Source organism: Pipra filicauda, unplaced genomic scaffold (genome assembly GCF_003945595.2).
Source record: "Pipra filicauda isolate LSUMZ 115617 unplaced genomic scaffold, ASM394559v2 scaffold27_size4233163_pilon, whole genome shotgun sequence".
Lineage (NCBI taxonomy): Eukaryota > Metazoa > Chordata > Aves > Passeriformes > Pipridae > Pipra > Pipra filicauda.
Genome location: NW_024104398.1, coordinates 681,914 through 696,441, shown reverse-complemented (window position 1 = coordinate 696,441; position 14,528 = coordinate 681,914). Strand labels below are relative to the sequence as shown.

At 41.3% G+C, this 14,528-nt stretch overlaps 1 protein-coding gene across 1 annotated transcript in view; it reads left to right on the top strand.

Annotated features, from left to right (window-relative positions):
- Window positions 1–2,130, top strand: part of PPP4R3A (protein phosphatase 4 regulatory subunit 3A) — a 45,692-nt gene extending 43,562 nt beyond the window's left edge. Inside the window, exon 15 of the mRNA XM_027739998.2 lies at window positions 1,271–2,130. Coding sequence (XP_027595799.1) covers window positions 1,271–1,384 — 114 coding nt within the window. The 3' untranslated portion in view covers window positions 1,385–2,130. The remainder of the gene's footprint in view (window positions 1–1,270) is intronic.
- Window positions 2,131–14,528: the final 12,398 nt, after the last annotated feature.

The window sequence follows — 14,528 nt, the reverse complement described above, 5'->3', positions numbered from 1 at the left end:
TTGCTGATAGAAGAACTAAAGGAACACTTCCTCTAAATCCCTCTGTGGAGGAAACTCCTTGCATAACCCAAGAGTTAGTCAAGCACTTTTTAAAAGAGAGGTAACTGGCTGGAAAATCAGTTCAGTTTATTAGAGGCTTGTTCTCTCCCAGACAGTGTAATTCCTTGAGTCTGAAATGGAGTCTTTACATATGGAACATATTGCATACAGTATTGGCTCCAAAAAGTCAAATAGTGGTGGCAGAAGAAAAATGTTCAGGTTACACTGAGTATGCAGAGCACTGAAAAACCACTTGTGGATTCAGGCATAAGGTACATTCTTTCAGAGTAAAATGTGCCACAGTCACAAACCAGAAAAGTGTTGAAATTGGGTTTTTCATTAATTATCTGATGCTGCTGTTTTAGGGGTAGTATCCTCAGTGCTGTGTTGTATGTGACTGTACAGAATGTGTGTAATGTTTTTTCAAGTTGTCTTTTGGTAGACAGTTGACTGAAATTTTCTGGTTTGGATGTCCTTCATTAGGCACCTGAATAAGTAGTAGGATCTTTGAGTAAAGTATCAGTAACTGCCATTGTTAATTAAATGCTGGTTAAGCTTCAGAAATTGCAGCATAGTTAGAGGAAGTTTCAGAAGTTTATGCTGCTTCTTCATGGTTCTAGAGCTGCCTAATCTTAAAAATTTGTGGTTATTTGAAATACAGGGAAGGTTTTAATGCTACTAGATACATTTTCATTTTCAGCTGACAACTTATTTAAACTTTATAACCTGTACACCTCATCCCATTATCTTACTCAAAAAAAATCTTTAAGCTACTACACATTTAAACTAACTTTTTTGAAGACAGACTGTGTTCTAAAAGTATCATAACTCAAAAATTCAAATTCAAAGGATATTCTGTATTTCTTTCTGAAGTGCTTCCAAATCACTCACTGCAGTCAGCTGTGCTCAGTAAAAATAGAATTTACATCTTCACAGATGGAGCTGCAGTGACACTCAGCAAAACTAAGATTTTTGACTTCACTTTAATTTCAACTGGAAATACTTCCAGTTGGATAGGTAAAACCCCATTTTGGATTTATTAATTTAAAAATTTTCAGATAATGTCATTCATACTGAAGGATTTCTTTTTGTTCTGCTTCGTTTTATTCAAAACCTCCTGAACCAGAATGCTTATGGCAATATTCTGTGCAGACATCATGTTCCAATACGGATGTGAAGTATCGATGTGCAAACATTTTCTTAATTATAGTAGTTGTGTTTGTCTTCGTAGGGAGGCCTCGTTGGGCTTGTAGATTATCCTGATGATGATGAAGAGGATGATGAAGATGAAGATAAAGAGGAAACTTTACTTTTGTCAAAGAAAGCAAAGCTTGAGTCATCATAATGGCAACTGCTGAAGAACATTACCAGTTGGGGAAGGATATATTTTCCAAAAACAAAACAAACCCACAGCAAAGCAGCAATCTTTTGTGAATTACTGTCTGTGACACAGATAAACCTATACAAATGGATTTCTGCCAATCAAGTGCCAATTCAAAGGAGCAGAAGAAGGAGAAATACTTCGTTTAGGGGAAAGACTTATGCCTTTGAGCTCTCCAGCTTGGACCACATGTTGCCCTTTTCTCAGGGAAGGAAATGGAAAACAAAACAAAACAAAAAAAAAAGCCAACAGGGCAGGAGTTTTGTTAGTGGAACTCTGGATTGGCTGGTCAGTTGCTACAATCAGAATATGCTTTCTTGGACCATGTATGAGACTTCTGAAGAAAAGGCGGGTTTTGCCATAATTCTTCACTAGTTAGAATGCCAGCAGTTTCTTTGTAAAAAAGAGACCTGCCTTTGAAATCGTACATTCTGAACATTTTACTCAAGCTACAACAGGTTTTAAAAACCTCTACGGGGGAGGGCCGAATATAAAGTTTCCTCTTTTTTTTTAAATCTGTTCCCTTTGCCCTTTAAACTGCAGAAATTTTTTTTGAGGTGGGGGATTTGTTTGTCCCTTCTTGATTAAAGATTGAGTGGAATTCTAGATGTGGTCACTTTTGTGTCATAATTCTTTTTTTGCCCCCCTGAGTGTATGCTTAGTTGTTGAGTATATATTTGGGACCATTAAAATTTTTTGATGTAATATAATCTCACTGTTGTGCTGGTACCTGTTTCACACTGTGTAATTTTGTTCTGCATCACAGTTCTTAATATGTTTAGGATTTTATGGAAGATGGTATAGTTTTTATTGGAGAAAAAAAAATCTTACCACAATGTGCATAAAAGCAATAACTATTTTGTGACTAAATATTTTATATTAAATTTTACATCAGCAACTGTTGAGAGAAGAATCAGGGAAATAGGATGAAATAAAAAAATTGAAACCTATAAATAGGAAATTAGTATTCCAAAGAGATTTTGAAATTTCATAACTCAGAACAATGATGGTAACTAACTCATCAAAATGCAAGATGGATGATTTAGGAATACCAATATATTGACTCATTTGACTTAGAAAAATAAAAAAGAAATAATTTAAGCTGAAGGAAAATGGCATTAGTGGTATTTTTTAAAAATATCTGATTCCCTTTGGAATACCAGTTTTAGTGAATGAAAGGTGGTTGTAGAATAAACTTTTTCCAAGGATACCATCTTTTGAAATTTTTTCTAATAGTCAGTTGAAAAACAGCAATTAAACTTTGGGTCTAACTCAATGACTATGTTCTTTCCCCTCTTCCAGAAAATCTAAATAATATTAGTTATTAATTTGAAACTAGGCATTAATTATCCCGCTTCCTTACTCCTTTTACAGAAGATAGCTTTGCACAGCAGTGCTTCCCATGAAGGGGAGTTTATTCAGTTCTTTGCAAACAAGAGACCCTTTCTTACATATATTTTCAGGAGCTGGTTTCCTTTCAGACATTCAAAGCACCAATTTTGCAACAATCACGACATTATGTATTAACGTTTCATATACAAATAGAAATAAGAGAAATGAAGATCTGAGGTGGGACCATAGGCGATCACACCCAAGAGTAGATTAGCACTTTGTTTCTGAACGTTGTACGTTGTGTGAGAGATTCTCTGCCAGCTACAAAAGCCAAAGCTTTTGTGCTCAGACTTTGGGAATACATCCCAGCCATTTCAGATTTAAATAAGAGTGTGCATTGGGGAAAAATGATTAGCCATCTTCTCCTCAAAAAGTTCATTTGTAATCACTTTCTAAGGTTGAGTCTTTGCAATGTGTTTGAAATGTCTGTGACAGGGCAGTTCTCAGCAGCAGATTTTACACAGAGGCCAGCAGTTGTGCACGTGGTCACTGCAGGATTAGATACAACCTGCTGCTGCAGCGGGAGAGTCGCTGGGCTGTCTCAACGACCTGCCTGAAACCTGATTTTTGCAACTTGAGTATCAGAGCAGACATCATAACAAGGAAATCTGTAATTTTGCAGGTTTACTTAATTAGCCTGAACCTAAATGTATCCCAAGCTGCCAAACTTTCCTTGAGCATAAAGCTCTCCAGCTTTATCCATATAGTCATCTTCATGTCCTCCACACTGTATCTCAGGAAGTCTTTCTTCTGAGGTGGTCGGAGGACATTTTTTGTTAATGTTTTTCTGTTCCTTCGGAAATGGAGAGCTTGGATCTTGTGATGTTTGATGCCTGCAGTCTTCCAAACATTCAAATATGTTCATAATATTTTTAGGAATCTTGGATTTTGGACTCTTAGTACTTGAAGTATTGCATTTAACAGAAGAAATACTATCCTGAAATAACTGAGTTTGGTCAAAATTATAATGAAAGTAGGAATATTTTTGAACTTTTTTATATTTTTATGAAGCTCTATAGGACTGGTGAAACATTAAGCTGCACGTCTTTTAATGCTGTCTGACTTGTATTTAGATGGTTAGTTGTCTTCCCAGTTATCTAATGCTTGTGGCCTGATTGGACATGTCTACACTTTGACGTTGTATTCATGGAAGTTGGGAGTAGTCAGAAAATAGGTGAGTGGTGAGTACGCTCTTGCCCAGTAATGTTCACTTTTGTATTCCTGAAAATCTTGAAATGTATTTTGGGGTGGTGGTGGGGGAAATACTGGGATTGTGAGAAGTGATGGATAATTACAAAAGTGGGCTTGAGTTAAGAGGTGGAAAAAATTACATTAGGAAACAGTGTTTCATTATAGATCTTTCTCTGGGCTGATTTTTTTAAGTTATTTGTCTTCACCCCAAGAGAGCTGCATGTATATTGTACTACACGTGGCTCAGTCATCTTAATTGCATTTTAATTGTGTCCTGAAGTATGGGTAAACCCTTCAGTGTTGTACAGGCAAGGTCCAAGGTCCTTGAGTCATCGGCCCCTGTATTCCTTCAGTGGCTGAAAGACTTGATGCTGGTTACTCTGATGTATGCTTCCCACCTTTGGGCCTAGGTTTACTGGGAATACCAGACAAAATGTATGCGGAGTACCTGGTCCCCCAAGGAACCCATACACTAATGAAAGTAATTCCAGGTGATCTGGAATATTTCCAGGTTTTTTTCTACTGTATACAGAGCGTGGCTGCATTCAGGTTAACAGCGCACATCACCAGAAAAACAGATCTCCCCTGTCTCGAGGGCAAGAGGATCTAAAACTGGGGTATCTAAACAGTAAGTTGTCTCTACAGTGTACTTACTGTCTGCAATACAGATCAGGCTGTTCACCCATCTCTCTTAGCCCACCCAGGTGAGACATCGTGTTCTCACGGAGTTAAGTGTCAAGTAGACCCAATCCTTTTTAACCTACCAGGGATGGAACTGTTCAGATGGGGTTTGGCTGTGTTTTTACATCTGAAAATTTCCAAAACTGTTTAATTAGAGAACTAATAAGGCTGTGCTTTCATACTGCTGAAGGCAAGTAGCTACCTCTTCAACCCAGCACAAAGGCGCTGGTTGCCTTGCTAAGTTAGTTTCCTGGCATCTGTAGAGTGGCTGCAGAAGTTCAGCCTTACCTCTATCAACCATTTTACAGCTGCAGAGACATCCTGGAGCAGTGCTGTCAATGCTACAGTAGTACTGCAGTTCCCATGCCTCAAGGATATCGAGACCCAGGTAAGTTGTGAAAGTGGGAGATGAGATGGGTCCTTGCTTTGGGCTCACCTGCAGCCTGCATGTAAAACCAGGTGAACATTCAAAGACAAGTATTTGCCACAACTGAAGTTCTTCCAGGTAAGTTGTCCACGTGCATGTTCTCCACCACTTTCTCTTTTTGGAGTCTAGAAGACATGAAAGTATATACAGCTAACAGTTCAGTAGAAAGGAGGCAGGGCACGTGGGCGTGCTGCAGATAAAGCGAATCCTCCTGTGGGAGGATCTGTAATGCCTGCCTTCAATCAGAGCCACAATTTAAAGTCGTAATTCATGTGAAGGAGGCATAACTTAGTATATTCTGGGGTTGTCCTGTACAGAGCCAGGAACTGGACTTGGTCCTTGTGGATCCTTTCCAACTCAGGATATTCTGTGGCTTTATGATTCTGTGACTATTCTGTGATTTTCATAGGGGGCTGGCTACCTGGTGAGCTTGTAGCTTGATGTAATACTGCTCTAGTTGCAATCACATTCATTGGAGTAGGTAAATCTTGTGAGGTTTTTATATAAATTAATAAAAGGCAATCTAAAAAAAAGGAAGTGGGAGATGCAGTCTTCTGTATGCCAATGGTATTTATGAACAGCGTAAAAATAATATATAAGCCAGTGGATAATATTTTTAAAAATCCCAAAAATGGTAGAGTGCTACTGGCAAATGACTGAAATAGGTACTGATTTACAGTGATTTCAGATCTGTACCTGTGACCTTGCTGTCACTGTTGAATCTCCCAGAGATGTATCTGTTTCAGGACTCTGGCAGTGGCTCCATGTGAACACCATTAATGGTTCAGGAGACCTGGAAATTTTCCAGTACAGGGTGGAATTATGCTCACAAGACGTACATCTGTAATACAGACATGGGATGATTTGGGCTGAATAGCGTTAACTTTGATACTCCACTTCTAAGGAACTTTAAATTATGTGCGTAAAGATACTGTAGGTGGGCTGCCCACCTGGAAAGCCTTCAGAAGCGTTTGTGGCCGCATGTACCACTGTTGGTTAGCATTCCTCCTGGAGGTACATGCATCCTGGAGCCCATACACTGTGCTCCTGAGTATTTAGACAAGGCTAGTCTTTTCTCCCATGTTTCAGATATCCACTTCAGTGCTTGAAATCTTGGAATTTTGATTTTAAATTGTGCTTACCTCGCTAAGGCTTATTTTAAACTTGCTGATGCCGAGTGGCCTTCTGACAGCTGTGGTGTTCAGGTGGGAGGTTGATACTGTTGGGTTGGACAGTTCAGTCTTCCATCCCCCTGCTGAGGCCAGAAACAGTTAGAGCGGTGACAGCTTCATCTGTCGCTGAATTGGTGTTGAATGGTCATGGATCCCCAAAGGAAGCTTCAGTTGGGGATGTGCATTGTGAAGGATTTGATCCATATTGTCACTCAGGATGTGGAGGTAACTGGAAGCAGCTCCTTGATGAACTGATTCACAGAAGTCTATAGTAACAACAGAAGTGTATACTAACAATAATGAACATTTGGGAGAAACCTTAAAAAACCCCTACATTTCCAATCTGCTTCTACTTTTACACATCTGAAAATGGTGTTAAGTTAGATCATCTTATCCTGAAAAAAAGCTGTTTTCCTCCACATGGTTTCCCCCACCTCCACAATTCTCTCAAAACAGAAGTGGCTTCCTCTGCTGCCATCAGTCTGGATTTTGTAGATTAGCCAGGAGAGCTAGAACCTGTAATTTTTATTGAAAAAATAACTGCTGATTAAACCCAACTACAGAGCACAGCTTTCAGCAGGTTTGAGTTTAGCCTCAAAATGGAAAGAAATCTTCTGCCTCTTCAAGGTCTAGATTACCTGCAGTAAGAAACAAAGAAGATGGAATTGCTTTTCATGGGCAGGAGAACTAGATACCAAAGCTAATAATAGAGCAATACAAGTGTTTGCCTGTCTTGGAAGTTTATATATATGTGTGTGCTCTTTATTGAGCAAGTTAGAGCTGGCTTCCCGCCAAGTCTACAAAACTCAGCGAAAGCCTTTTCCCTCCCTCCCCCTTTAGGCAAAAGGAAAAAAAGCTATTGAAACTGAGAGAAATCGAAACCAACGGAATTATATCAAAAATATATATTTACATATATTTACAATTATATGTATAATTTGAATATATCGTACACACAATAGGGAGCTCCTGAGGGGGGAAAAAGGGAAAAGGGAAGGGGAAACGGGGATAAAAAAAACTAAAAGCGAATATCTTCTAAATATACCCCTTCAATAGAGAGCTAGTGAATAAATAAAAAAAAAATATGGATTAAATACTTTCCTGAACGAGACAGCAGAACTGTGCGAGGCACCAGCCAACTCCCCCACGCCTCCTGAAGGGACCGGAGATAACAGCAGGTCGGAGCAGGCAGGCCCTGGCCTATACAAGCAAAGACTATCTGCAGAGAGACCTGTCCCCTTCAGCCACCAGAAGAGAGAAGAGAGCGAGCTCACTTATCTCCGCCTTATTTATATGTTGTGTTACACTAAAGGATGATATGGAATACTTCCTTAGATTTCTGACCCCCGTTGCTAAGGAAGGCCTAAAAAATCCAACAGCCAACCCACTACATTTATGAAGCATCTTTCAATTCTTAGTATTTACACAGCAAGCTATATCTTGCCTGCATATATAGGCAGTATTTCATCTTTAGAGCACGTGGGGAGATGCACATTTTGTTAGACCGGTTGTGCTGTGGGATTTTATTTTTTGATACAGTTGTCCGTGTGTGCCATGCAGATGTTCTACACAGCAGCGTAAGAATAAGCCCAGTCCTCAGTGTTCACTGTGATGAACAGGACAACTGGTGGAACCTTGTGAGTACTCACTGACCTGTGGACTTTCCTCATGCCCAGTTTGGTGAATAAGATGAGCTCTCTATATTTGGACATCCAAAAGAAGACCTCCCTGTAGAGGTCCCTGAGGTGCCTGACACCAGTGGTCTAAGCTAGATTCAAGTCTCTAGGATCTGAACTCCACACACTTAGCATGTGTAATTCTCCTGATGGAATGGTATCTAATTCATGTTAATTTTGTACTAAGGAAGGCTACATTTGCATGACATTGACAACTCTTAAACGGAGAGATTGGTGACTGTGGCTCCATTGTGTGTGTGATGTGATACCCGAAGGCAATGGCTGTGGTAGTCTCACAGTTTGTTTGGAGCTATGAGATGTCTTTTGCAGCCTATTGCTACTGTAAGGATGTTTGATTGCAACCCCAGGGAAAAACACATTCCTGCCTCATTACCTGGCAGCGCTAGGTGCTAGATAAGATGCCTGATGGCTTTATGGGTTACACACTTGAGTCCCTCATCCCCGAGTGCAGCTTGGGCCAAGTTCTGTCTGTCACTGACCATGTATCCTTATTTTTGACACCTAATAAATATATTGCTCTGCTGCCTTTTGAGACAGACTCAAAGAGGTCGAGGTGGGAGGGAGAACACTTGCATGGCAGTAACGTAAGGGACAGCTGGCTATCCAGCTGCAAGAGCTGGGTCATTTTGATACCTGCAGCCATATCTTCTTTTGATAGCCAAGAATAGGACACACCTTTTTGCAGTGTCACTAACAAAGTTAGGAATAACCATCAAGTTTGCACACTAGACCTGAGAACAGCAGGCAAGTTCCGGCATCTCCATCAAAAGAAACCACCTTTATATCACTGGGCAATTATTTGCTGGCAATACTGTAAAAGACTGCGAGATCTCTTAGTCCTTCTCATAAACATCAGAACAACAGCAGAAATTCTACAGTGATTTCTCTGTGTGTTTATTTGGATTATATCATCCTTAATGAGATTACTAGAATTACTCCAATTTTCAGTGTGCCACAAACCTCAGTGGACTCTTACAAATCTCATTCCTCTTGCAAAGTACCGTCACAGTGAAGCATTACTTAAACTCAGCATTGCTGCTAATTACATTGTTTTAAAGAAAAACAAATTAAATACATGCCTAAATATATGGATCCTCTTTAAGGGATCAATTATTTCAGGAATAAAGGCAATCTATAATTAGAGTACTGCAAGTGTACTGGCAAATTTCTATAGACTTCAGAAAATTAACTCCTTTTTTCTGTATAGAGAGGATATGCATGCTACTGGTGATGTATTAAAATTAGCCAAAGAAAGCCAGGTGGTTGCCAAAGTGCCCTTGGGAAGTCTCTTGTAAAGGTCTGAAAACAGCCAGCTACAGACGCTGTGATGGCTGTTAAAACCCAGAATACCAAAAGACACCCAAGATAAGAGATGCCACATTCAACATATTATAACTGAAAGCATAAAACTGCTCAGCAGAACAGCAAAGCATCTCCATAATACCTGAATTTGTAGTTCACTGCCATCTCTAGGGAGTCCTTACAGTTAACTGCTCCAAAAGTTTCCAGAGCCATATCTGGCAATTAGAGAAACTTTGCAGGCTAGATGGGTGGTGTCATTCACATCACCACCCCAGCTATTTCTAGCCATTATCCAGACATTCAAAAGGCAGACTACCATAGCCCAGCCTAGCCCACCTCTTATTAATAGGTTGGCTGATGGACCTTTCCCACTGAGCATTGAGGCTTCCTCTACTGCAGTAATAAAACACTGGCTGTTCTCAGGTACTGCTAATACCAAAATGTGTCTGACACCTTGCAGTGTCCTACCCAGCTTTGTAAAATATTAGCAAAGTATGGCTAGAGGCTGACATAGGTCAGATAGATCTGTATCACTACAACATATCACTACATCTTCTCTCTGTGCTTTTTGGACACCCCAGCTGTGACTACATCAAATAGAGAGAGAACTGAGTCATGCTGATTGATAATCTGCCTACAAGTCTTGCATCAGAGTATAAGGATGATTAGGAGGTGTGTATAGCCAAGGAAAAGAGTGGGTTTTGGACAGCAGTGTCACAACAGTAGAGTCCTTGTGTGTTCTACAGTGCAGTCTACAGTATGCTCTGCAGTCACTGCAGCACCTGGGAAACACCAGTGTTATAATGCAAATAACAATTCTCTAAAGCATCTGTAATTGGAAAAGTCTCCCTTCTAAGAGAGTAAGTGTGATTTAAAGTCAGTTTCTGTCCACACTGACCTTCTCTAATGTTTACATAATTCAACTAGAATCAAAGCCACCTTCTGCGTTCTGCACATTAAGTCAGTGTACATGATACCTAAAGCACCAATACCAATTTTTATCACATTCTTGTAAAACAACCATATCTAACCCTCTCTTTGGGGTTATTACTGGACAACCTTGTGCCTTCGGTCACAACCCCTTAAAACTAGAGTCTTTAATTAGTTCCTCAAATTCTTAAAATTCTTCCCACATCTGTCTCACTCATGCACACAGAAGCGAATTTGGGGTGCTGTTTGAGCAGGTAGCAGGGACACAATTTCCCCCATTCCCCATGTTGTTCACTGTTCCAAGAAATGACTCTCTGGTAGGTATCTGAGGTGGTGGCCTCAGCCCTACTGCCACCTACCTCCCTGTTGAGGCTTTGTTAATTTCTCCTCCTTGGAATGTTTTCCTTGCACGTGAATTTAAACTTTTCTTCAACTCCAGCCAGCCTAAGTACTTTTCAAAGACACATTTTAGTTGTGCTGGCCTGTTATTGTTACCTCACTCCCAATGTCATCAATGTAGATACTGGTACACTCTTGTATAACTAAAATGCTAAAACTGCAATCTGAAGAATGAAAATTCCCTAAAGTGTTGGATCTTCAAAATCACATTCTGGTTTTATATGGATATTTGCTAGTGGTGATTGATAGGAATTGATGCTTATGATTTGAAAATATTTTTTCATATTATTAAAACATAATCAAAATATGTTCTGTTTGATACATTTTAGCCCTTTCTGTACTTTCCTGTTTTTCCTTTAAAGTGGTCAACAGTCTGTAGTGTGATCCTACTGGTTCTTCTACTCATCTCATGATTCCCAGTTAATGCTGCTGGTGTAGTTCTTTTACCTCCTGCCAAAGAGAAAGAAACTGAGGAACATACATGGCAATCTTCTGCCTTGGTTATGTTCTGTGCCTTGATGAGAACCCCAGCTTTTGGATAAGGTCCCCAAGCCTTTACACAATTATTTTGGTCCTTGCCTCTTCAGTAATAAACTTCTCACCAGACCAGGACCTATCATGTCTTAAAACCTTCAAGACACCTTCCCCTTGCTGCTGGTGCTGCTTCAGGTGACATCTTTCCCAATTTGCTGGCCATGAGGTTCCCATCCTCCTGTACCTGAGCTCATCAATTTAGATCACCATGACCAGCTTTCGTTTCTAGCACCCCTCTAGCTTATGAGTCTAACTTAAACTAATTTCTCCTCTTTTCTTGCAGGCCCATGAGCATTCCTCTGCTGCTGTGGCAAGGGTTCAAGTCAGGGAGGTTATGTCATCGTTTTGGGTTTGCCTGGGATGTGAGTGCTCCTCCTTTCCTTTCAAGTTCATGCAAAGAGCCATAGACATCTGATGCCCCTTCGTCTTCTCCCAGTATCTCTTGCTCAGTATTAACTTTATTGTTTGTTTTGTGTATTTGACTCTATTTTCTATGGACTCTCAGGTTTATGAGATATTCTGCCCAAACTCTCCCTCCTTGTATTTTAGATTCTGTATTACATCGATCTCCTCAGGAGCCTACTCAGCTGACTTAAATTTCAGCACTGAACAAACCTGTATCGAAGCTTAATGCTAGGTTTTCTGGGAGTTTCTCTCTGAATGTTTCAGATACCAGCCACCGCGACCGTAAATCACTGGCATACCCCCCGGCATTCAGATTGATCTAAGGCACATTAGCAAATACTTCTGGGGTTTTGTTTGTGTTTTAGTAGCACTACAGGTTTGTTTCTTTTTACTCTCATTCGGATTTCTCTAACACTATTTCTTTACCACTTTCCTCCAAACAAAACAAACAATATTGAAAACAGCCTTTCAGAATCAGACATTACAAGGAGCAAATTGTCTTCTGACCACCTTCTTTTTTTCCCCCCGGCACCCACAGCTCCAGAGTCTATTTAAAGCAAACTTGCTTCATAGCTGAGAAGTTGGTTGATGAACAGTAGAGTCATATTTACAAGAAAGCAGCTTAAGGACAGTCCCAAGCAAAGGAGGAGAAAAAGCCCTTTCCTGATTACCATGAGTTTAACTCTTGTATTGTAACCTCGTGAATTCTGTTATTCCCATCCCTCAGCAACTTACACTTCAGACAGCAGCTGAATGGTGGAGCTTTGTTGATAGTTGTACTCGTTGCTAGGGGACAGTCTGAGGGGGGTGAATCATGCCATTTACAGTCGGCCTAAAGGAACATTTGGAAATGCTTGAGCTTAGAAATTTCCTTCTGTAGTTTGTGTCGTTGCAAATCGAGTGCTTTGTGGCTGTGAAGAGTGCTTTAGGAATACACATGGTGATAACGGAGGCATTAAACACGCTGGTGTCTCTAGCTGCTTGTACCTTTGTATGTGCTTTAAATCGCTCTTCTCATGCTTCTTACTTGTTTGATAATTATGTTTTTAGTTAAAAGCTGACCACGTGCAAATGTTATTAAAAGAAAGTTGTTGCAAATCACATTAAATTTAAACTGAAATACTACAAGTTTCCATCATTACTTTTCCTTTAGAAGCATGATTTCTAAATGCAATTGCATGTATGTGTCTGGATCTGAACTTTCTTGGATATATGTGTTGGTATTTGTTTTATTTTATTCACTGTGGGACGGCGGCAGCTTCAGGTACCCTCAGAAATGAGAATTTGACTGTAGTAAGTAACCTGTAGTTGGTAGGTGAGGTTTTACAAGATACGTAGTGGTACACAAGGCGGGTGAATGAAAGTGCTTGTACTATGAATGCTAAGCCGCAGTTTGGAGAGGACATGGAGGAAGCAGCACACGCGCAGCTGGGACTGACAGGTATGATACAGAATTAGCGAGGGGAGAACCCCTCCACAGCCATTTTGGAGGCCAATAGCCGGAGTCTGTATGTTGCCCAAGGCGGGCAGCCCGCCCTCCCCTAGCCCCGCGTCCAGGGCTGCACTCGGCGGGCCTCCGGGCAAGCCTGGGCTTGTTGCTGCCCATGGCAGCCGGGCTGTGCCAGCCCGCAGAGCGCGTCGGCCGGGGGGTGTAAAGGTTCGCAGCTCCTTGGCATTTCCCAGCGCCTGTCCTGCAGCCCTTCGCAACACCGCATCGCCCCTGCCCCATGCGCGTTCAAGAAGTTTAAACAGTATTTTTACAAACTATATCAGCGCTCCCACCGCATTTCAAAGCGAGAACAGCGTTTATTTCCTTCGCTTTCAGCATCGGCCGTGAGAGCGCGGCCGCCCCCCGCAGCCGCGGCACCGCTCGCCACCGCCAGAGGGCGCCCGGAGCCCGCCCGCCGCGGCCGAGGCGGCGGCACCGCATTCCCAACGCCAACCCTTATCCCATCCCCAACGCCAGCCCTATCCCATCCCCAAAGCCAGCCCTATCCCATCCCCAAAGCCAGCCCTATCCCATCCCCAACCCCACCGCCATCCCCAGCTCCATCCCCAACCCGTCCTGCTACTGCGGCTGCATCTCCAGCACCAGCTGCCCTACTGCTCGTGGCCAAATATTTTCTGTAACACAGGCAGTCGCCTTGAATAACCCGTGAGTATTTGGGACCTAATGGCATCCCCAAGATTTCCTGGATAAAAAAATCTGTTTTTTATAACCATGCTCCACGATGTGCCCTCCCTTTCAGTTATCTCACTACTGGCAACACCTGGACCAGACCATGCAGCCATTGTTTCATTTCAGGAGCCTGTCGAGGTTTACTCCTACAAACGAGCCGCAGTCAAGTTGTGAAAAGTGCAAAAGCATTCTTGCATCTGTATTCTGTCTTCTCTGTCTTGCATCTGTATTCTGTCTTCTCTGAATGGATCTATATATTTTTCAAATATTATTTTTCTTCCGATTCTATTGATTAACACAAGCATCTAAGTACTGCAGTAACTGCTTAAAAAAATTTTTAATGAAATCTTTTCACAAAACAGGTCATGATAAGGCTTCAAGAAATCAAAGTATGGCAGTCCATCTCTGTGAAGTGTGGAAAAACTATTAACCATTCCTCTTTTTTTCTCCACATCTGAGCAGGAGCTGTTAAACTCAAAAGCATATCTATTTCTCCTTCCAACTACAACAGATGGTTTGCTTTCAACACTGCCTTCTTTTCAGGCCCAGAAATGGTTGGACTACATGACTCACATAGCAAAGGGTTAATTTAACCACTTGTACCCTTCTGGTACATCCTCTCAAGAAACTTTGAGCAAAACAGCTGTACCGGCTTGTAAACAAGCATCAGTTCACATGTGCCAGGGCTGGCTAGCAACCGGGAATTATCCTTCCTTGGTCTACGGGGGCTGCCTAAAATAAGGATCTGCATAAAGCATATCCTTAAACCCAATCTTTAGTGGGACAAACAGGCCACCAC